This window comes from Salvelinus alpinus, chromosome 3 (assembly GCF_045679555.1).
Source record: "Salvelinus alpinus chromosome 3, SLU_Salpinus.1, whole genome shotgun sequence".
NCBI classification, from domain to species: domain Eukaryota; kingdom Metazoa; phylum Chordata; class Actinopteri; order Salmoniformes; family Salmonidae; genus Salvelinus; species Salvelinus alpinus.
In genome coordinates this window covers 4,914,671-4,939,987 of record NC_092088.1, presented here as the reverse complement: position 1 = coordinate 4,939,987, position 25,317 = coordinate 4,914,671, and the positions used below count along the sequence as shown (strand labels likewise).

The following is a 25,317-nucleotide window of genomic DNA, read 5'->3' as shown; positions in this document are numbered from 1 at the left end:
GGCTCAACACTCTAACCACTAGACTACCTACTGGTTACTGGCCCAATGATCTAACCACTGGACTACCTGCTGGTTTCTGGCCCAATGATCTAACCGCTTGGCTACCTGCTGGTTACTGGCCCAGTGATCTAACCACTAGACTACCTGCTGGTTACTGGCCCAGTGATCTAACCGCTTGGCTACCTGCTGGTTACTGGCCCAATGATCTAACCGCTTGGCTACCTGCTGGTTACTGGCCCAATGATCTAACCACTAGACTACATGCTGGTTACTGGCCCAATGATCTAACCGCTTGGCTACCTGCTGGTTACTGGCCCAATGATCTAATTGCTTGGCTACCTTCTACCCGGGTTGGAAGTGATGACAGATCGATTGATCGGTTGATCGGCTGATTAAATGATCATACCCAACAGGGAGTCCAGTTTCTGTGAGGTGGTGCTGGGCGGGTGTAGCTCTCTGTATACGGCTGATAGGAGCTGCTCTCTCTCCTCCAGACTGGAGATGTGAAGGACCTCCAGGGTTGTCAGGTCTATTGAGGCTATATCAGTTCCACACAGCTCTGCCTCTGTCAGGGGTCAGGGGTCAGGAGCAGACAGAGATCAGAGAAAAACATCTTCAGCTCCCTCAAATATGGAACCCACAGCAGACCACATAGAACCCGAAAACAGTCGGAATGAAGCCTTGCGTGACCATTTACAAGTTAATACTTTTACAATGACATCTTCCACACGTTTTCTAAAAGATCTAGAATCTGTAGAGAAAAATCATTAATTCAACATATATTTCCTGAATAGGATGTAATTATGGTCTGAGAAAAAAGTGAATCTATGTTGTAGAAAAATATGTTTTAATAAGATAAGCAAATTGGCAAAGTCAGCATGGAATGTTTTTGGAAAGATAAAAAAAAAGAAGAGATTATGCAATAGAGATGAGAGAGGAGAGGGATGGGAGGAGAAGGAGGAGAGAGGAGGAAGAAGAGAGGGAGGAGGAGGAGGAGAGAGGGGGAGGAAGAGGAGAGAGAGGAGGAGGGGAGGATAGAGAGGAGGAGGTGGAGGAAGAGGAGAGAGGAGGGGGGAGAGGAGGGAGGTGGAGGAAGAGGAGAGAGGAGGGGGGAGAGGAGGGAGGAGGAGGAAAGGAGGAAGGAGATAGGAGAGGAGGAAGGGAGGAGGGAGAGGAGGAGGTAGAGGAGGTAGGAGAGAGAGGGGGGAGAGGAGGAAGGGAAGCGATAGGAGGAGAGCAAGGAGGAGAGAGAGGAGGAAGGAGGAGAGAGGAGAGAGGATTTTTTTAAAGAATAGACAACTTACACACTGTTGAATATTAATTTAGCTTTAGTCTTAGTCTTAGCCCATGTGAAAAAGTAGTATAAAAACACAATAATGAATTAAATACAGATATAACATAATCATTTGTGTGTGTGGTGTGGTGTGTGTGTGTGTGTGTGTGGTCTGTGTGTGTGTGTGTCTGTGTCTGTGTCTGTGTGATGTGTGTGTGTGTGTTACCCATGATGTACGTAAGGCATTTGTGCAGGCCGATCCTGCTGAACCATTGGCAGACTTCTTCAGTGTTGAACTCTCCAAGAGGTTTATCTCCCTGTCTGTCGGAGTCCTGTGCCACACACACACACACACCAGGGATCCAAGGTCAATACAGAGCCTCCTTTGATAGAATAGGGAAAATGCAAATCATGTCAATTTATGTGTTCCCTGACATTAAAATTGATTGTGATTTGGCCTGCAGTGGAACACCTGTTTCCAGCAGCAGACTTGGCAAGGCTTCTATAATAATCTTAGTTGAAGTGTACTGTGTGTGTGTGTGTGTGTGAGTGTGTGTGTGTGTGTGTGTGTGTGTGTGTGTGTGTGTGTGTGTGTGTGTGTGTGTGTGTGTGTGTGTGTGTGTGTGTGTGTGTGTGTGTGTGTGTGTGTGTGTGTGTGTGTGTGTGTGTGTGTGTGTGGTTTTGGCACCTTGGTGATATCATTTCTTCTACAGTCCAATTTAATGTTGCAGCGTTTTAGGAAATGAACAACTACTGTAATTTAATGTTGCAGCGTTTTAGGAAATGAACAACTATTGTTATTTAAAGTTGCAGCGTTTTAGGAAATAAACAACTATTGTAATTTAATGTTGCAGCGTTTTAGGAAATGAAGAACTATTAGTTCATCATTTTACACGATCAGCAATTTATTCTTCATCGTATTTCTGTCACTTTATCCCTCAGCACATACAGAAACAGTTCTCCTTGTCCTCCTCTGAGGAGCCTCCTCTGATGTACAAATTTATATATAATATTTTACATTATGTGCAGAAGGCGATTGAGAAAAATAATGGGTGAGTTGCTATTATGGTGTAGGTCGTCTTGAATGCAAAGACGTGAGCATAACTGCAATTTATAAATATTGATTCCTGAAAATGTTTGGACAGGAATCACATTTACACAACCGGTCAAACTTCTTTGAACACCTACACATTAAAGGGTTTTTCTTTCTTTCTTTTTTACTATTTTCTACTCTGTAGACTAATAGTGAAGACATCAAAACTATGAAATAACACATATGGAATCATGTAGTAACCAAAAAAAAAAGTGTTAAACAAATCCAAATAGTTTTTTATATTTGAGATTCTTCAAAGTATTTGGTATTTTATTAGGATGCCCATTAGCAGCAGCTACTCCTCCACACAAAACACAAAACACAAAACACAAAACATGAACCATGACAGAGAAGATCAATAGACAAGAATAGCTCAAGTACAGAACTACATGCTTGTTTGTTTTTAAAGGCACACGTAGCCTTCATATCAATACATACACATCTAGCAAAACTATCTAGGTCCAATAGGGGAGAGGCGTTGTGCTGTGAGGTGCTGCTTCTCCTGTTTTTTGAAGCCAGATTTGCTGTTTATTTGTGCAATAGGAGATGGAAGACAGTGCAATGCAATAAGGGCTCTATATAAAGGGCTCTTAGCCAAGAGAGACTGGCATGCATAGTATTTATATCAGCCCTCTGATTACAATGAAGAGCAAGACGTGCCGCTCTGTTCTGGACCAGCTGCAGCTTAACTGGGTCTTTCTTCGCAGCACTGGACCACACGACTGGACAGCAATCAAGAGTAGACAAAACTAGAGCCTGCAGAACTTGCTTTGTGGAGTGTGGTGTCAAAAAAGCAGAGCATCTCTTTATTACGGACAGACCTCTCCCCATCTTTCCAACCATTGTTGGAAAGTTTTGACCATGACAGTTTACAATCTAAGGTAATGCCAAGTAATTTAGTCTCCTCAACTTGTTCAACAGCCACCCTCTGATCTGTACTTCTCCACAACTTTGTCCCTGACCTGATTGGAGAGCTCCTTGGTCTTCATGGTACCACTTGCTTGGTGGTGCCCCTTGCTTAGTGGTGTTGTAGACTCTGGGGCCTTTCAGAACAGGTGTAGATATACTAAGATCATGTGACAGATCATGTGACACTTAGATTGCACACAGGTGGACTTTAACTAATTATGCGACTTCAGAAGGTAATTGGTTGCACCAGATCTTATTCAAAGGGGGTGAATAATTATGCACGCACCACATGTTCTTTTTTTTCTTTCGCCTCACCAATTTGGACTGTTTTGTGTATGTCCATTACATGATAACCAAATAAAAATCAAATTTAAATTACAGGTTGTAATGCAACAAAATAGGAAAAATGCCAAGGGGGGTGAATACTTTTGCAAGGCACTGTAATATCCTTGTATTGCTACTGCTGAATCATCAAATGAATTATCTAAGTGAGTCTCAGAGATGGTCAATATATGAATGTTATCTGATGTTAGCAAGTTATTGATTTCATGAACCTTATTTCTAAGGCTCCATATATTATTATGGGATGTTTCCAGCCCTTTCCTGTGTAGCTGATCAGAGAAACACATAATATGGAAAAGAGTAAACAAGAAAGAGAATAAAATATACATACAGCAGTCCATTAATCAGTTGGTGTGTGTAAGTGTGTGTGTGTGCTGCGGGGTTGAAGCTTGCCTCTCTCATCCCTTCCAGGCTTCTGGGAGGGAGGGGGGACAATGAGCCTGTCATAGCAGATGTAAGCAATGTCCCCAGGGGCTCTGGCAGCTTTCATGGCTGGGATCAGTTCTTTCCTCTTCTGGCGCCCAGCTTCAGGATAGTCCTCGTTGAGGAAGATATACGTTCCTCTCAAGTTCTTGGCTCTTTTCCAGAACAGCTACCTTGTCCTTGAACCTCAGGAACTTGACCACTATCAGCCTATCACCTGGGCCGGTGGTTGGTTTTCCTGTCATGTGTCCACCCTTTGCCATGATGACAACTTTGCACATGCTTCAATATTATTTCATAGTTTTGATGTCTTCACTATAATACTTATTTTCCACCATAATTTGCAAATAAATTCATAAAAAATCCTACAATGTGATTTTCTGGATTTTTTTTCTCATTTTGTCTGTCATAGTTGAAGTGTACCTATGATGAAAATTACAGGCCTCTCTCATCTTTTTAAGTGGGAGAACTTGCACAATTGGTGGCTGACTAAATACTTTTTTGCCCCACTGTAAATATATATCACTTCTTTGCCGTGAACAATCCCATACTCCCTCCAGACGTACGGATGGCTACGGACACCAGGGGTACGTCCAAAATGGCTCCCAATTGCCAACATTTAGGCACTACTTTTGACCAGGGCCTTGGGCTCTGAACAGGGAATAGGATGTCAGTTTGGCTAAACCTGGAGCGCAGAGACGGAGGTTTCTGAGTCTATTCGCTGAGTCGTTGCTTTGAGTAGATTCAGTGATATTTTCTGAAATATAAATACATCGTGTTCTATAAATTATAATCGCGTCAGCTTTGTGTTTCCGTGTCGTTGCCACCCTGAAGGCCCTGATTTTTTCCTTCTGATTGGCCGTCTTACTGTACCTTCTCTGGAAAGTTTCCATTCTGGTCTTTGGACTGTGGCGTGTACGACGCTGTGAGAGGAAACAGAGAGTGGGAGAAGAGAAAGCGCTGTCACAAGACAGGAATGTTGAGAGGTGCTATACACTCTTTGAAGTTTCTTTTTTATAGGGTATCAGTCACAGCAACACTTCATGTAGACTGGTGTGTTACACAAATGTGTGGGTAGTTATAAGGAGGATATCATGTTACAAACCTGTGGTTCAAACAGTATTTGTTTTCTTTCAAATAGTTTAGCTGGTGCCTGATTGATTTTGCCTGGCACATCAGGATCAATGGAATAGTCCCAGAAGTGCAAACCCCAACCCTAGATCTGGCAATCAATAACACACTACATAACTGTAGACCTCACCAATGGCGATTCGTCGTTGTTGTGGCGATTCGTCCTCCCTCTGGTCGTGGTCAGGGCTCTGATTGGATAAAGAATGGAAGGTGTGGCTACGTGGGACGATCATACTAGTGGCTCTGCCCGGACGAGCTGCTCCAGGCTTCTACATGGACGACCAGATACAGACTATTTTATCCAAAAAGACAATACATTACACACCCCTTTAGTTTTTCCACATTTAGTTGTTTTGTAGGCTGAATTTAAAATGTATGACATTGAGATTGTGTATCCTACCCATAATACCCCATAATGTCAAAGTGGAACTATGTTTTTAGATTTTTCAACATTAAAAGTTGAAATGTCTTGAGTGAAAAAAATATTGAAACCACTTTGTTACCTAAAGCCTAAATAGGTTCAGGAGTAACAATGTGATGAACAAGTCACATAATAAGTCGCATGTTTAACATAATGTTTTATTGACTGCCTCGTCTTTGTACACCCACACATACAATTATCTGTAAAGTCCCTGAGTCGAGCAGTGGATTTCAAACACAGATTCAACAACAAAGACCAGGGAGGTTTTCCAATGCCTCGCAAAGAAGGACACCTATTGGTAGATGGGTATAAAAAAATAAAAAAAACAGACATTGCATATATCCCTTTGAGCATGGTGAAGTTATTAATTACACTTTGGATGGTATATCAATACACTCAGTCACTACAAATATACAGGCTTCCTTCCTAACTCAGTTGCCGGAGAGGAAGGAAACTGCTCAGGGATTTCACGATAAGGCCAATGATGGCTTTAAAAACATTTACAGAGTTAAATGGCTGTGGTAGGAGAAAACTTAGGACGGATCAACAACATTGTAGTTACACCACAATACTAACCTAATTGACAGAGTGAAAAGGAGGAAGTCTGCCGAGAATAAAAATATTCCAAAACATGCATCCTGTTTGCAACAAGGCACTAAAGTAAAACTGCAAAGAAATGTGGCAAAGCAGCTCACTTTTTGTCCTGAATACAAGGTGTTATATTTGGGGTAAATCCAATACAACACATTACTGAGTAACACTCGTCCATAATTTCAAGCATAGTGGTGCCTGCATCATGTTATGGGTATGCTTGAAATCATTAACGATTGGGGAGTTTTTCAGGATAAACAATAAATGGAATGGAGCTAAGCACAGAAAAATCCTAGAGGAAAATCTGGTTCAGTCTGCTTTCCACTAGACACTGGGAGATGAATTCACCTTTCAGCAAGACAATAACCTAAAACACAAGGCAAAATATATGCTGGAGTTGCTTACCAAGACGACATTGAATGTTCATGAGTGGCCTAGTTAAAGTTTTGACTTAAAATTGGCTTGAAATTCTATGCCAAGATTTTAAAAAGGCTGTCTAGTAATGATCAACAACCAACTTGTCAGAACTTGAAAAAAAAAAAAAAATGATAACGTGAAAATATTGTACAAATCCAGGTGTGCCAAGCTCTTAGAGACTTACCCAGAAAGACTCACAGCTGTAATACTAAAGGTGATCCTATTAGTATTGACTCAAGGGTGTGAATACTTACGTAAATGAGATTTTTCTGTATTTCATTTTCAATACATTTGCAAACATTTTAAAAAACGGTTTAAGTTTGTCAGGATGGAGTATTGTGTGTAGATGGTTGAGAAAAAATATGTTATATATATATATACGTATATATATATATATATATATAAGTAGAGTATATCTATTTATCCTGCTACTGACCACTATTATTCCTGTTCACAGTAAAAAGTTTGGACACACCTACTCATTCAAGGGTTTTTCTTTATTTTTACTATTTTCTACATTCTATAATAATAGTGAAGACATTAAAACTATGAAATAATACATATGGGATCATGTAGTAACCAAAATGTTGTTTATACAAATTGATTTGTTATATAAATCAAAATATTTTTTATATTTTAGATTCTTCAAAGGACAGCTTTGCACACTCTTAGGCATTCTCTTAACCAGCTTCACCTGGAATGCTTTTCCAACAGTCTTGAAGAAGTTCCCAAAAATGCTGAGCACTTGTTGGCTGCTTTTCCTTCACCCTGCGGTCCAACTCATCCCAAACCATCTCAGTTGGGTTGAGGTCGGGTGACAATGGAGGCCAGGTCATCTGATGCAACACTCCATCACTCCATCACTTAGGGGCACTAATACATCTAGGTGAAGCTTGCCTTAGGGGCACTAATACATCTAGGTGAAGCTTGCCTTAGGGGCACTAATACATCTAGGTGAAGCATGCCTTAGGGGCACTAATACATCTAGGTGAAGCATGCCTTAGGGACACTATTACATCTAGGTGAAGCATGCCTTAGGGGCACTAATACATCTAGGTGAAGCATGCCTTAGGGGAATGAATACATCTAGGTGAAGCATGCCTTAGGGGCACTAATACATCTAGGTGAAGCATGCCTTAGGGGCACTAATACATCTAGGTGAAGCATGCCTTAGGGGCACGAATGCATCTAGGTGAAGCATGCCTTAGGGGCACGAATGCATCTAGGTGAAGCATGCCTTAGGGGCATGAATACATCTAGGTGAAGCATGCCTTAGGGGCACTAATACATCTAGGTGAAGCATGCCTTATGGGCACTAATACATCTAGGTGAAGCATGTCTTAGGGGCACTAATACATCTAGGTGAAGCATGCCTTAGGGGCACTAATACATCTAGGTGAAGCATGCCTTAGGGGCACGAATACATCTAGGTGAAGCATGCCTTATGGGCACTAATACATCTAGGTGAAGCATGCCTTAGGGGCACGAATGCATCTAGGTGAAGCATGCCTTAGGGGCACTAATACATCTAGGTGAAGCATGCCTTAGGGGCATGAATACATCTAGGTGAAGCATGCCTTAGGGGCACTAATACATCTAGGTGAAGCATGCCTTAGGGGCACTAATACATCTAGGTGAAGCATGCCTTAGGGGCACGAATGTATAAGGGTGAAGCATGCCTTAGGGGCACTAATACATCTAGGTGAAGCATGCCTTAGGGGCATGAATACATCTAGGTGAAGCATGCCTTAGGGGCACTAATACATCTAGGTGAAGCATGCCTTAGGGGCACTAATACATCTAGGTGAAGCATGCCTTAGGGGCACGAATACATCTAGGTGAAGCATGCCTTATGGGCACTAATACATCTAGGTGAAGCATGCCTTAGGGGCACGAATACATCTAGGTGAAGCATGCCTTAGGGGCACTAATACATCTAGGTGAAGCATGCCTTAGGGGCACTAATATATATAGGTGAAGCATGCCTTAGGGGCACGAATACATCTAGGTGAAGTATGCCTTAGGGACACTAATACATCTAGGTGAAGCATGCCTTAGGGGCACTAATACATCTAGGTGAAGCATGCCTTAGGGGCACGAATACATCTAGGTGAAGCATGCCTTATGGGCACTAATACATCTAGGTGAAGCATGCCTTAGGGGCAATAATACATCTAGGTGAAGCTTGCCTTAGGGGCACTAATACATCTAGGTGAAGCATGCCTCATGTGCACAATAGGAGAAGGCAGTCTTGCCTAACTCAGTAAAGTTCCTGGGGATTTTAAGACCGTGTCTGGTAACTGCTAGTGGTAAAATAAGGGCTTTGTAAATGAACAAGTATCAATGTATAAATGCAACATGCAACAATTTCAACAGTTTTACTGAGTTACAGTTCATATAAAGAAAATCAGTCAATTTAAATAAATTCATTAGGTCCTAATCTATGGATTTCACATGACTGGGAAGGGGCACAGCCATGGGTGGGACTGGGAGGGCATAGGCACACCCACTTGGGAGCCAGGCCCACCCACTGGGGAGCCAGGTCCACCCACTGGGGAGCCAGGTCCACCCACTGGGGAACCAGGCCCACCCACTGGGGAGCCAGGTCCACCCACTGGGGAGCCAGGTCCACCCACTGGGGAGCCAGGCCCACCCACTGGGGAGCCAGGCCCAGCCACTGGGGAACCAGGCCCACCCACTGGGGAGCCAGGCCCACCCACTGGGGAGCCAGGCCCACCCACTGGGGAGCCAGGTCCACCCACTGGGGAGCCAGGCCCACCCACTGGGGAGCCAGGCCCAGCCACTGGGGAGCCAGGCCCACCCACTGGGGAGCCAGGTCTACCCACTGGGGAGCCAGGCCCACCCACTGGGGAGCCAGGCCCAGCCACTGGGGAGCCAGGCCCACCCACTGGGGAGCCAGGCCCACCCACTGGGGAGCCAGGCCCACCCACTGGGTGGGCCTACTTTTTACTCCATACATTTTCCCTGACACCCAAAAGTACTCGTTACATATTGAATGCTTAGCAAGACAGGAAAATGGTCCAATCAACTCACGTATCAAGAGAACATCCCTGGTCATCCCTACTGCCACTGATCTGGTGGACTCACTAAACACAATTGTTCAGTTTGTAAATGATGTGTGAGGGTTGGAGTGTGCCCCTGGCTATCTGTAAATTATGTGTGAGGGTTGGAGTGTTCCCCTGGCTATCTGTAAATAATGTCTGAGTGTTGGAGTGTTCCCCTGGCTATCTGTAATGATGTCTGAGTGTTGGAGTGTTCCCTGGCTATCTGTAAATGATGTCAAATCAAATCAAATTTTATTAGTCACATACACATGGTTAGCAGATGTTAATGCGAGTGTAGCGAAATGCTTGTGCTTCTAGTTCCGACAATGCAGTAATAACCAACAAGTAATCTAACCTAACAATTCCACAACTACTACCTTACACACACACACAAGTGTAAAGGGATAAAGAATATGTACATAAAGATATATGAATGAGTGGTGGTACAGAACGGCATGGCAGATGCAGTAGATGGTATAGAGTACGGTATATACATATGAGATGAGTACTGTAGGGTATGTAAACATAAAGTGGCATAGTTTAAAGTGGCTAGTGGTACATGTATTACATAAAGATGGCAAGATGCAGTAGATGATATAGAGTACAGTATATACATATGAGATGGGTAATGTAGGGTATGTAAACATTATATTAAGTGGCATTGTTTAAAGTGGCTAGTGGTACATTTTTACATAATTTCCATCAATTCCCATTTTTAAAGTGGCTGGAGTTGAGTCAGTATGTTGGCAGCGGCCGCTAAATGTTAGTGGTGGCTGTTTAACAGTCTGATGGCCTTGAGATAGAAGCTGTTTTTCAGTCTCTCGGTCCCTGCTTTGATGCACCTGTACTGACCTCGCCTTCTGGATGATAGCGGGGTGAACAGGCAGTGGCTTGGGTGGTTGTTGTCCTTGATGATCTTTATGGCCTTCCTGTGACATCGGGTGGTGTAGGTGTCCTGGAGGGCAGGTAGTTTGCCCCTGGTGATGCGTTCTGCAGACCTCACTACCCTCTGGAGAGCCTTACGGTTGTGGGCGGAGCAGTTGCCGTACCAGGCGGTGATACAGCCCGACAGGATGCTCTCGATTGTGCATCTGTAGAAGTTTGTGAGTGCTTTTGGTGACAAGCCGAATTTCTTCAGCCTCCTGAGGTTGAAGAGGCGCTGCTGCGCCTTCTTCACAACGCTGTCTGTGTGGGTGGACCAATTCAGTTTGTCCGTGATGTGTACACCGAGGAACTTAAAACTTTCCACCTTCTCCACTACTGACCCGTCGATGTGGATAGGGGGGTGCTCCCTCTGCTGTTTCCTGAAGTCCACAATCATCTCCTTTGTTTTGTTGACGTTGAGTGTGAGGTTATTTTCCTGACACCACACTCCGAGGGCCCTCACCTCCTCCCTGTAGGCCGTCTCGTCGTTGTTGGTAATCAAGCCTACCACTGTAGTGTCATCCGCAAACTTGATGATTGAGTTGGAGGCGTGCATGGCCACGCAGTCGTGGGTGAACAGGGAGTACAGGAGAGGGCTCAGAACGCACCCTTGTGGGGCCCCAGTGTTGAGGATCAGCGGGGTGGAGATATTGTTACCTACCCTCACCACCTGGGGGCGGCCCGTCAGGAAGTCCAGGACCCAGTTGCACAGGGCGGGGTCGAGACCCAGGGTCTCGAGCTTGATGACGAGTTTGGAGGGTACTATGGTGTTAAATGCTGAGCTGTAATCGATGAACAGCATTCTCACATGGGTATTCCTCTTGTCCAGATGGGTTAGGGCAGTGTGCAGTGTGGTTGCGATTGCGTCGTCTGTGGACCTATTGGGTCGGTAAGCAAATTGGAGTGGGTCTAGGGTGTCCGGTAGGGTGGAGGTGATATGGTCCTTGACTAGTCTCTCAAAGCACTTCATGATGACGGAAGTGAGTGCTACGGGGCGGTAGTCGTTTAGCTCAGTTACCTTAGCTTTCTTGGGAACAGGAACAATGGTGGCCCTCTTGAAGCATGTGGGAACAGCAGACTGGGATAAGGATTGATTGAATATGTCCGTAAACACACCAGCCAGCTGGTCTGCGCATGCTCTGAGGACGCGGCTGGGAATGCCGTCTGGGCCTGCAGCCTTGCGAGGGTTAACACGTTTAAATGTTTTACTCACCTCGGCTGCAGTGAAGGAGAGCCCGCAGGTTTTGGTAGGGGGCCGTGTCAGTGGCACTGTATTGTCCTCAAAGCGGGCAAAAAAGTTGTTTAGCCTGTCTGGGAGCAAGACATCCTGGTCCGCGACGGGGCTGGTTTTCTTTTTGTAATCCGTGATTGACTGTAGACCCTGCCACATACCTCTTGTGTCTGAGCTGTTGAATTGCGACTCGATTTTGTCTCTGTACTGGGACTTAGCCTGTTTGATTGCCTTGCGGAGAGAATAGCTACACTGTTTGTATTCGGTCATGCTTCCGGTCACCTTGCCCTGGTTAAAAGCAGTGGTTCGCGCTTTCAGTTTCACGCGAATGCTGCCGTCAATCCACGGTTTCTGGTTTGGGAATGTTTTTATCGTTGCTGTGGGTACGACATCGTCAATGCACTTCCTAATGAACTCGCTCACCGAATCAGCATATTCGTCAATATTGTTGTTGGACGCGATGCGGAACATATTCCAATCCGCGTGATCGAAGCAGTCTTGAAGCGTGGATTCAGATTGGTCGGACCAGCGTTGAACAGACCTGAGCGCGGGAGCTTGTTGTTTGAGTTTCTGTTTGTAGGCTGGAATCAACAAAATGGAGTCGTGGTCAGCTTTTCCGAAAGGGGGGCGGGGGAGGGCCTTATATGCGTCGCGGAAATTAGTATAACAATGATCTAGGGTTTTTCCAGCCCTGGTAGCACAATCGATATGCTGATAGAATTTAGGGAGTTTTGTTTTTAGATTAGCCTTGTTAAAATCCCCAGCTACGATGAATGCAGCCTCAGGGTGTGTGGTTTCCAGTTTACAAAGAGTCAGATAAAGTTCGTTCAGGGCCATCGATGTGTCTGCTTGGGGGGGAATATATACGGCTGTGATTATGATTGAAGAGAATTCCCTTGGTAGATAATGCGGTCGACATTTGATTGTGAGGAGTTCTAGATCAGGTGAACAGAATGACTTGAGTTCCTGTGTGTTGTTATGATGATCACACCACTTCTCGTTAATCATAAGGCATACCCCCCCGCCCCTCTTCTTACCGGAAAGATGTTTGTTTCTGTCGGCGCGATGCATGAAGAAACCAGCTGGCTGCACCGACTCCGTTAGCGTCCCTTGAGTTAGCCATGTTTCCGTGAAGCAGAGCACGTTGCAATCCCTGATGTCTCTCTGGAATGCTACCCGTGCTCGGATTTCATCAACCTTATTGTCAAGAGACTGGACATTGGCGAGTAGTATGCTAGGGAGTGGAGCGCGATGTGCCCGTCTCCGAAGCCTGACCACGAGACCGCCTCGTTTGCCCCTTTTTCGGCGTCGCACAGGGTCGCCGGCTGGGATCAGATCCATTGTATTGGGTGGAAGGCAAAACACTGGATCCGTTTCGGGAAAGTCATATTCCTGGTAGGAACGATGATGAGTTGACGTTAATCGTATATTCAGTAGTTCCTCCCGACTGTATGTAATGAAACCTAAGATTACCTGGGGTACCGATGTAAGAAATAACACATAAAAAAACAAAAAACTGCATATTTTCCAAGGAACGCGAAGCGAGGCGGCCATCTCTTTTCGGCGCCGGAAGTATCTGAGTGTCTGAGTGTTGGAGTGTCCCCCTGGCTATCTGTAATGATGTCTGAGTGTTGGAGTGTTCCCCTGGCTATCTGTAATGATGTCTGAGTGTTGGAGTGTTCCCCTGGCTATCTGTAAATGATGTCTGAGTGTTGGAGTGTCCCCCTGGCTATCTGTAATGATGTCTGAGTGTTGGAGTGTTCCCCTGGCTATCTGTAAATGATGTCTGAGTGTTGGAGTGTTCCCCTGGCTATCTGTAATGATGTCTGAGTGTTGGAGTGTTCCCCTGGCTATCTGTAAATGATGTCTGAGTGTTGGAGTGTCCCCCTGGCTATCTGTAATGATGTCTGAGTGTTGGAGTGTTCCCCTGGCTATCTGTAAATGATGTCTGAGTGTTGGAGTGTTCCCCTGGCTATCTGTAATGATGTCTGAGTGTTGGAGTGTTCCCCTGGCTATCTGTAATGATGTCTGAGTGTTGGAGTGTTCCCCTGGCTATCTGTAAATGATGTCAGAGTGTTTGAGTGTTCCCCTGGCTATCTGTAATGATGTCTGAGTGTTGGAGTGTTCCCCTGGCTATCTGTAAATGATGTCTGAGTGTTGGAGTGTTCCCCTGGCTATCTGTGATGATGTCTGAGTGTTGGAGTGTTCCCCTGGCTATCTGTAAATGATGTCTGAATGTTGGAGTGTTCCCCTGGCTATCTGTAATGATGTCTGAGTGTTGGAGTGTTCCCCTGGCTATGTGTAAATGATGTCTGAGGGTTGGAGTGTCCCCCTGGCTATCTGTAATGATGTCTGAGTGTTGGAGTGTTCCCCTGGCTATCTGTAAATGATGTGTGAGGGTTGGAGTGCCCCTGGCTATCTGTAAATAATGTCCGAGGGTTGGAGTGAGCCCCTGGCTATCTGTAAATGATGTCTGAGTGTTGGAGTGTACCCCTGGCTATCTGTAAATAATGTCTGAGGGTTGGAGTGTTCCCCTGGCTATCTGTAAATGATGTATGAGGGTTGGAGTGTACCCCTGGCTATCTGTAAATGATGTATGAGGGTTGGAGTGCCCCTGGCTATCTGTAAATTTATAAAACAAGAATATCGTGCCGTCTGGTTTGTTTAATATAAAGATTTTGAAATGATGTATACTTCTAGCAATTACATTTACTTTTGATACGTAAGTAGATTTAAAACCAAATACTTTTAGACTTTTACTCAAGTAGTATTTTACTGGGTGACTTTCACTTTTACTTGAGTCATTTTTTATGAAGGTATCTTTACTTTTACTCAAATATGACAATTGGGTAGTTTTTCCACCGCTGCAGACAATCCCACAGGTGAATAAATCAGATGTGGAAGTCCTGGGCTGGCGTGGTTCTGTGGTTGTGAGGTCGATTGGACGTACTGCCAAATTCTCTAAAACGACATTGGAGGAGGCTTATTGTAGAGAAATTAACATTCCATTCTCTGGCAACAGCTCTGGTGAACATTCCTGTATTCACAGCATGCCAATTGTATGCTCCCTCTAAACTTGAGACATCTGTGACATTGTGTTGTCTGACAAAACTGCACATTTTAGAGTGGCCTTTTATTATCCCTAGCGCAAGGTGCACCTATGCAATTATCATGCAATCATGCTGTTTAATCAGCTTCCTGATATTCCACGTCTGACTGGTGGATGGATTATCTTGGCAAAGGAGACATGCTCACAAACAGGGATGTAAACAAATGTGTGCACAATATTTGAGAGAAAAAAGGCTTTTTGTGTCAATGGAAACATATCTGTAATCTTTTATTTCAGCTCATGAAACATGGGACCAACACTTTACATGTTGCTTTTATATGTTTTGTTCAGTACAGCTGCCTGTGAGTAAAAAGTGAGGTCCAACACACCATTTGGTACAAGGTGCAATGGTGGGTGAATGACTTAGCATTAGTAACAAAGCGTAAGCATGCATGATAAACAGAGGCCAAGTCTCTGTAGCACAGAAGAGGCTGCATGCATGTACAATGAATCACCATAATCAATTACAGAGAGAAAAGTGGCAAGCTAGCCTTATGACGAAAATAAAAACACATTTTCAGTTTTAGCTTCCTCACAAGATTATCCATTATCCATCCGACTGTAGACCTAGGTATTTGTAGGATGACACTTTTTCAATGGATGTGCTTCCATGTGAAAATGCTAACCTTCTCTGGCTGAGAGCGAGCTCTGGTAAAGATAAATAATGCATTTTTTTATGCATTCATGACTAGTTTAAGACCATATAGGGAGGCCTGTGGTCACTAAAATGCAGCCTGGAGCTCTTAAACAGCCTGAACCAGCCTGGAGCTCTTTAACAGCCTGAACCAGCCTGGAGCTCTATAACAGCCTGAACCAGCCTGGAGCTCTATAACAGCCTGAACCAGCCTGGAGCTCTATAACAGCCTGAACCAGCCTGGAGCTCTATAACAGCCTGAACCAGCCTGGAGCTCTTTAACAGCCTGAACCAGCCTGGAGCTCTATAACAGCCTGAACCAGCCTGGAGCTCTTTAACAGCCTGAACCAGCCTGGAGCTCTTTAACAGCCTGAACCAGCCTGGAGCTCTTTAACAGCCTGAACCAGCCTGGAGCTCTTTAACAGCCTGAACCAGCCTGGAGCTCTTTAACAGCCTGAACCAGCCTGGAGCTCTTTAACAGCCTGAACCAGCCTGGAGCTCTTTAACAGCCTGAACCAGACTGGAGCTCTTTAACAGCCTGAACCAGCCTGGAGTTCTCCAACAGCCTAAACCAGCCTGGAGCTCTCCAACAGCCTGAACCAGAGCAGGAACATTTGAATAGATGACTGTATCATCTGCATACAGATGCAACTGGGCTGGTTGCATCCCGTTTCCCAGGTCATGGTTGCATCCCGTTTCCCAGGTCATGGTTGCATCCCGTTTCCCAGGTCATGGTTGCATCCCGTTTCCCAGGTCATGGTTGCATCCCGTTTCCCAGGTCATGGTTGCATCCCGTTTCCCAGGTCATGGTTGCATCCCGTTTCCCAGGTCATTATTAAAAATGGAGAACGACTCCGGAGCTACAATGGAACCCTGGGATACAAAGATCTCGAGGAAGCTTAACATGTGATTCTCAGCATAGACACACTGTCAGCAATATAGTTTCTAGACCAATCGACAGCCCTTTCACTAACCATGTTTCCATCCATAGTTTTTAATGTGAGTAAAGTCATACCGTATATAAAAAAATAAAAATAAAAACACACTGTGATGGAAACAGGAAGTTTTGGTACAATTTTATAAATGCGGACAAAATGTGTTCGTTCAAAATCTTTTAGTGTCTGTAAAAGTAGTAATATGAGCAAATATTGGTATAACAGCCATCATATCGAAGTAAACCTGGAGTCACATGATGAGCGGCAGGGTAGCTTAGTGGTGGCCTAGTGGTTATAGCGTTGGGCTAGTAACCGAAAGGTTGCAAGTTCGAATCCCCGAGCTGACAAGGTACAGAACTGTCGTTCTGCTCCTGAACAAGGACAGCCTGAACCAGAGCAGGAACATTTGAATAGATGACTGTATCATCTGCATACAGATGCAACTGGGCTGGTTGCATCCCGTTTCCCAGGTCATGGTTGCTGTTGAAAATAAGAATGTGTTCTTAACTGACTTGCCTAGTTAAATAAAGGTAAAAATAAATGACATGGTGTGTGGTCCAAACCCTTCCCATTACAACTCTGGAAAACATGCCGTTTATTAGGCGACAGATGAAATAAGTTACAATAAACTTCACAGGGTGGTGAAAGTGCACGGTGACGAGCTTGATGCTCCTTTCCAACAAATATCGAGGGTCTTATTCTGGTGACATGACGAGAAATGCTTGACTGCCGTTTGACAAATAAAGAAGAATAATTCTCGCTCTTATCCATAATAATCTCGTCGTGTAGTCTAGCCTACCCGCACAGTTGACCCACACAACCTACCCGTACTGTATCTGCCAGCTGTTGGCTAGAGGGCATGAGCCATGACCAGAGTAGACTGATTTGCTATTTGTGACAAAACTATTGAAAATGCAATGGAAACACATTGAACTTTTAGATTTTAATTTGGTGCATGAAAACTTAAGCGTAAAAAATAAAATGTTGTGTTCACTACATCGTCACACACTTAGTTTTATCCACAACAAGTCAGCTTGGTGGAAACACTGGTGGAAAATGTAGTATATTTTCTTTATGCGGATATTAGAAAATTCCAAGTGGATAGAAACCGATCTACTGAGACCAATGTTACCGAGTGTGGCTAGCAACAAATCCTGGTCAATTGAAGCAAACTCTTTTGATAAATCAAATCCAATCGTATTTTATTATTTGTCACATGAGCCGAATACAACAGGTGTTGACCTTACCGGAAAAGGTTACTTACATCGAATAGCCCCCGCGTTACGTAACTTTTCAGGGAAGTTAGGAACCAATGTATATTGGTTCCTAACTAGTTAAGAAAGCAGAGGCTAGCTATTTCAAACAGAAAATTGCATCCTGTAGCAGAAAACTAGAAAAAGTTCTGGGACACTGTAAAGTCCATGGAGAATAAGAGCACCTCATCCCAGCTGCCCACTGCACTGAGGCTAGGAAACACTGTCACCACCGATAAATATACGATAATCGAGAATTTCAAATGGGATAATCGAGAATTTCAAATGGGATTTTTATACGGCTATCCATGCTTTCCACCTGGCTACCCCTAGCCCGGTCAACAGCTCTGCACCCCCAACAGCAACTTGCCAAATCCTCCCCATTTCACCTTCACCCAAATCCAGATAGAGTAGCTGATGTTCTGAAAGAGCTGCAATAATGTGGACCCTACAAATCAGCTAGGCTAGACAATCTGGAACCTCTCTTTCTAAATGTATCCGCTGCAATTGCTGCCACCCCTATTACTAGCCTGTTCAACCTCTCTTTTGTATCGTCTGAGATCCCCAAAGATTGGAAAGCTGCCGCGGTCATCCCCCTCTTCAAAGGGGGAGACACTCTAGACCCAAACTGTTACAGATCTATATCTATTCTACCCTGCCTTTCTAAGGTCTTCGAAAGCCAAGGTAACAAACAGATCATCGACCATTTCGAATCCCACCGTACCTTCTCCGCTATGCAATCTGGTTTCAGAGCTGGTCATGGGTGCATCTCAGCCATGCTCAAGGTCCTAAACAATATCATCACCACCATCGACAAAAGACAATACTGTGCAGCTGTATTCATCGACCTGGCCAAGGCTTTCGACTCTGTCAATCACTGCATTCTTATCGGCAGACTCAACAGCCTTGGTTTCTCAAATGACTGCCTCGCCTGGGTCACCAACTACTTCTCAGACAGAGTTCAGTGTGTCAAATCGGATACACTGAATTGTCTGGACCTCTGGCAGTTGCTATGGGGGTGCCACAGGGTTAAATTCTCGGGCCGACTCTTTTCTCTGTATACATCAATGATGTCGCTCTTGCTGCTGGTGATTCCCTGATCCACCTCTACGCAGACAACACCATTCTGTATACTTCTGGTGTAACGGCAGTCTAGCTCTTCCTCCTCCTCGGACGAGGAGAGGCGAGAAGGATCGGAGGACCAATGTGCAGCGTGGTAAGTTTCCATGATTTAATTAACACAAAACAAGACACAATACAAAACAACAAACAAACCAACCGTCACAGTCCCGTGTGGCACAAACACTGACACAGGAAACAACCACCCACAAAATCCCAACACAAAACAAGCCACCTATATATGATTCTCAATCAGGGACAACGATTTACAGCTGCCTCTGATTGAGAACCATATTAGGCCGAACACAGAAACAGACAAACTAGACACACAACATAGAATGCCCACCCATCTCACGTCCTGACCAACACTAAAACAAGCAAAACACATAAGCACTAAGGTCAGGACGTGACATCTTGCCCTTCTTTGGACACTGTTAACTAACCTCCAGACGAGCTTCAATGCCATACAACTCTCCTCCAACTGCTCTTAAATGCAAGCAAAACTAAATGCATGCTCTTCAACCGATCGCTGCCTGCACTTGCCCGCCCGCCTAGCATCACTACTCTGGACGGTTCTGACTTAGAATATGTGGACAACTACAAATACCTAGGTGGCCATTTTGATTAATTGTTCAGCAGTTTTATGGCTTGGAGGTAGAAGCTGTTAAGGAGCCTTTTGGACCTACACTTCAAGCTCCGGTACCGCTCGCCGTGTGGTGGCAGAGAAAACAGTCTATGACTTTGGTGACTGGAGTCTTTGACAATTTTTAGGTACTTCCTCTGACATCGCCTAGTATATAGGTCCTGGATGGCAGGAAGCTTGGCCCCAGTGATGTACTGGGCGATACGCACAACCCTCTGTAGCGCCTTACGGTCAGATGCCAAGCAGTTACCATACCTGAGGGGGAAAAGGTGTTGTCGTGCCCTCTTCACGACTGTCTTGGTGTGCTTGGACCATGTTAGTTTCTTGGTGATGTGGACACCAAGGAACTTGAAACTCTCAACCTGCTCCACTACAGCCCCATTGATGTTAATGGGGGCCTGTTCGGCCATCTTTTTCCTGTAGTCCCTGATCAGCTCCTTTGTCTTGCTCACTTTGAGAGAGAGGTTAGGGTTACTGCCAGGTCTCTGACCTCCTCCCTAAAGACTGTCTTGTGTTGTAGGTGATCAGGCCTACCGACAGTTCATGGTCAACTGAATCAAACACCTTTGATGAGTCAATGTTACTGAGTCTGGCTATCAACAGCTAGTGGTCAACTGAATCAAACACCTTTGATGAATCCATGTTACTGAGTCTGGCTAGCAATAGCTAGTGGTCAACTGAATCAAACACCTTTGATGAATCAATGTTACTGAGTCTGGCTATCAACAGCTAGTGGTCAACTGAATCAAACATCTTTGATGAATCAATGTTACTGAGTCTGGCTAGCAACAGCTAGTGGTCAACTGAATCAAACACCTTTGATGAATCAACAAGCAAAGCATTACAGTGTTGTAAAGTGAATTGACGATATCATTGATGATGTCATTTGCCTTAGCTTTAGTTATGTGCCCTGACCTAAAGTCATACTGAACCCCCCACTCAGGAAGTATTGTTCAAGTAAATACTGCTTTAGCTGAGAGTTCACAAGGGATTCAAAGACGTTGGCATGGATAGGGAGGTTAGAGGGTGATTGAAGTCCTTATCCCTGGGGTTATCATAACCCTGTCATGTCAAACCCTCTGTTTCCATTTCACAGTGTTTATACGCAGCATATTTCGCCGGTTTGTGACAGACAGTGACACAGAGAGTGTGGTTGCTTGGCAACCTGTACTGTAACTGAATGACAGACTGTCTGGCTGAGGACAAAAATAGTGCAACCCAAAAGCCCACCATATTCCCTTGTATAATCCACTACTTTGACCAGGGCCCTATGGGCTGAGCTATGGTCCATAGTTAAAAGTAGTGCACTACATAGGGAATAGGGTGCCATAGGGCCCTGGTCAAAAGTAGTGCACTACATAGGGAATAGGGTGCCATTTGGGACGCAAGGGAATAGTTTTGTGACACAATCCCGGCTCTTTCCCACAGAACGCTGACGTTCTAAGATTCCCACAAAGGAACCAATCACTTTGACCTGTGGGAGCTTCAAAAAGTTTTATTTAACATAACAAGCATGAAGAATGAACGAAGCTAGGAAATCAGTCTGGTATGAGATATGAATACGGTCCTGTAACGTTTAGGCACGATACTGCAGCAACTGTCACGTTCTGACCATAGTTCTTTTGTTATTTCTTTGTTTTAGTGTGGTCAGGGCGTGAGTTGGGTGGGTTATCTATGTTTTCTGTTTCTATGTGGGGTTTCTCGTTTGGCCTGATATGGTTCTCAATCAGAGGCAGGTGTTAGTCATTGTCTCTGATTGGGAACCATATTAAGGTAGCCTGGGTTCTATTGTGTTTTGTGGGTGATTGTCTTCAGTCTTTGTGTGTCTGCACCAGATAGAACAGTTTCGGTTTTCACTTTTGTTGTTTTTGTATTTGAAGTGTTCTGTTTTTTGATTATTATTAAATTAAGATGAACACTAACCACGCTGCGCTTTGGTCCTCTCCTCCTTCCACCGACGAAAGCCGTTACAGCTAAAGTTGATGACATTGTTTACAACAGCGCTAGTGTATTACGACACACTCATAGTGGATTGTTGCCATTAGAGTTTATGCTAGGCGGTCAACCACTAATCGCGTATGTGTGAATCATGTAACGCTTCTAGATAAACAAGCATCAACTCAACGTGTCTGAACATGACGTTATTTCTCATACTCATTCATATGGGATATAACAGGTCCAGCTACGAACCCAAGTAGTACCGTTTAGCATTAAACGTAAGACTTTATACAGTGCAATAACAGTAACAATAAACTGTTCACAGTTCAGATCCCGAATGATGTTCTATGTACAGCTGAAGTCAGAAGTTTACATACACTTAGGTTGGAGTCATTAAAAACTTGTTTTTCAAACCACTCCACAAATGTCTTGTTAACAAAATTATAGTTTTGGCAAGTCGGTTAGGACATCTACTTTATGCATGACACAAGTTATTTTTCCCAAAATTGTTTACAGACAGATTATTTCACTTATAATTCACTGTATCACAATTCCAGTGGGTCAGAAGTTTACATACACTAAGTTGACTGGGCCTTTAAACAGCTTGGAAAATTCCAGAAAATGATGTCATGGCTTTAGAAGCTTCTGATAGGCTAATTGACATCATTTTTAGTCAATTGGAGGTGTACCTGTGGATGTATTTCAAGGCCTACCTTCAAACTCAGTGCCTCTGCTTGACATCATGGGAAAATCAAAAGAAATCAGCCAAGACCTCAGAAAAAAATTGTAGACCTCCACAAGTCTGGTTCATCCTTGGGAGCAATTTCCAAACACCTGAAGGTACCACATTCATCTGTAAAAACAATAGTACGCAAGTATAAACACCATGGGATCACACAGCCGTCATACCGCTCAGGAAGGAGACGCTTTCTGTCTCCTAGAGATGAACATACTTTGGTGCGAAAAGTGCAAATCAATCCCAGAACAACAGCAAAGGACCTTGTGAAGATGCTGGAGGAAACAGGTACAAAAGTATCTATATCCACAGTAAAACGAGTTCTATATCGACATAACCTGAAAGGCCGCTCAGCAAGGAAGGAGCCACTGCTCCTAAACAACCATAAAAAAGCCAGACTACGGTTTGCAACTGCACATGGGGACAAAGATCGTACTTTTTGGAGAAATGTCCTCTGGTCTGATGAAACAAAAATAGAACTGTTTGGCCATAGCGACCATCGTTACGTTAGGAGGAAAAAGGGGGAGGCTTGCAAGCCGAAGAACACCATCCCAACCGTGAAGCACGAGGGTGGCAACATCATGTTGTGGGGGTGCTTTGCTACAGGAGGGTCTGGTGTACTTCACAAAATAGATGGCATCATGAGGATGGACAATTATGTGGATATATTGAAGCAACATCTCAAGACATCAGTCAGGAAGTTAAAGCGTGGTCGCAAATGGGTCTTCCAAATGGACAATGACCCCAAGCATACTTCCAAAGTTGTGGCAAAATGGCTTAAGGACAACAAAGTCAAGGTATTGGAGTGGCCATCACAAAGCCCTGTCCTCAATCCCATAGAAAATGTGTGGGCGGAACTGAAAAAGTGTGTGCGAGCAAGGAGGCTAACAAACCTTACTCAGTTACACCAGCTCTGTCAGGAGGAATGGGACAAAATTCACCCAACTTATTGTGGGAAGCTTGTGGAAGTGTACCCGAAACATTTGACCCGAGTTAAACAATTTAAAGGCAATGCTACCAAATACTAATTGAGTGTATGTAAACATCTGACCCACTGGGAATGGGATGAAAGAAATAAAAGCTGAAATAAATCATTCTCTCTACTATTATTCTGACATTTCACATTCTTAAAATAAAGTGGTGATCCTAACTGACCTAGGACAGGGAATTTTTACGAGTATTAAATGTCAGGAATTGTGAAAAACTGAGTTTAAATGTATTTGACTAAGGTGTATGTAAACTTCCGACTTCAACTGTATATATATATATAGACAAAGAAGAAGGGAATTTTTACTAGGATTAAATGTCAGGAATTGTGAGAAAAAAATCTGAGGAAATAACATTTGCAACCAGGAAGACTTATTTTCAGAAAAAACGTCAATGTTTTCTTCATCACTACTCAAGAAAAATGTTGCTTTCTGTTGCATTTTTCTCAAACAATCAAACTCTCAAATCATCATCTGAAGTACTGTAAAATAAACAGTGCCTCCCTTAAATCACACAATGTACATAGCCACTCGTCTTCATCTATGCTATTGAACATACCTACTTCTATTTCCAGAGACCGTATCCCGGTTCTTAGCTGGGCACACAAGGATCTTTTGGCTTCCTGTCAGGTGACTTGGGGTTCTGGATCATAGCTATTTTTTATCTGGTTTTTGTGTTTGTGGTTTATTATTATTATTTTTATGACAATTTTTCTTGTGTTTTACTACTTTTTATGACTTATTGTCTATTTTGTAAACATACGTAATGCTGAGTTTAGAAGAGCTTTCAAGTAAGAATTTTACTGTTACTGTTTACACGTGTATCCTGTGCACATGACCAATACACTTGGATTAGGGTTTTAAAGCTACTGGGAGGGCTACAGTACAGTAGGCTACAGCTGTCCTGTAACAAGCACTGTCCCTGTCTCAGTCCAACCCCTATCTCAGCCCTCAGCAAAAGGCTTCCAGGAAAGCCCCAAGCAGAAGACAGAAAGACAGGAAAGTCTGGGCTGAGGCAGGCTGAGGGTGTCGAGCAGGGGCGGACCCGGTTTCCAGCAGCCAGCAGGGAAACCACCGGTAACGGAGAGATGAACATCATTCTCAGTCAAGACGAACAGGGTGAGAGAGTTCTTACTGTGCTCCTTCCAAGAGACACACACACACACACACACACACACACATACACACACACACACACACACACACACACATAAATGTTGTAAGGAAAGTGATTTAGAAAGGGAACCAGACCTAACATTGTTCAACACATACTCGACTTCTTCTCTTCCCGCCTCATGGACTCTGTAGTTCTCACAGCCACTTGTTTTCTTCCCCTGTACTTGATAGCAGTAACTGTACAGTATGTATTGAGGTTGATCTCATCTTTGTCCTCCCTTAGTTTGAAGTTGAAATGAGAGAAAGGCAACTAGCTCTGTGGGGAGAGGAGACCTTTGAGAGAGGAAGATGAGGAAGAGGAAGGAATAGAGGGATGAAGGGTGCAGAGTTACAGCAAACCAAGGCCTGGGAACAGGCTGTGAAGCCACACCAAGCCTGGCTACATTAGAGACCTTTGAGTTAACTTAGAGGCATTTGAGGCAACATTAGATGTATTTGAGGCAACATTAGAGATATTTGAGGCAACATTAGAGATATTTGAGGCAACATTAGAGGACTTTGAGGCAACATTAGAAGCCTTTGAGGTACATTAGAGGCCTTTGAGTCAACATTAGAGGCCTTTCAGGCAACATTAGAAGCCTTTGAGGTACATTAGAGGCCTTTGAGGCAACATTAGAAGCATTTGAGGCAACATTAGAAAACGTTAAGGCTACATAGGCATTTGAGGCACTATACTGTCACATCATCATTGCAATTGACTCTGAATGGAGAACCAAGTTCCAAACCAAAAGGCAAAGTCCATATTGGAGAAACCCAGATGTGTTTCCATCGACCACACATCAGTCTGATCACCTGATGAATGTCCTAGCCTCAAACCCCAATGACTATCTGAGTCGTTACCAACGTCACCGTCCACCACAAACAGAACAGCAGTGTCACTCACCCAGGTTGTGCTCAGTGAACAACAGCAGGTTAAAGGTCGTGTTGCAGCTCCCTAGAATAGAAAAGACGAGAAAAGACCTAGCCTC

At 44.1% G+C, this 25,317-nt stretch overlaps 1 protein-coding gene across 1 annotated transcript in view; it reads right to left on the bottom strand.

Annotated features, from left to right (window-relative positions):
- LOC139569688 (uncharacterized) overlaps positions 1-25,317 on the bottom strand; it is a 147,713-nt gene that overhangs the window by 33,151 nt on the left and 89,245 nt on the right. Inside the window, exons 2-5 of the mRNA XM_071391096.1 lie at positions 5,302-5,440; positions 4,914-4,963; positions 1,500-1,605; positions 407-565 (exon numbers count right to left, since the gene is read on the bottom strand). Coding sequence (XP_071247197.1) covers positions 407-565; positions 1,500-1,605; positions 4,914-4,963; positions 5,302-5,404 — 418 coding nt within the window. The 5' untranslated portion in view covers positions 5,405-5,440. The remainder of the gene's footprint in view (positions 1-406; positions 566-1,499; positions 1,606-4,913; positions 4,964-5,301; positions 5,441-25,317) is intronic.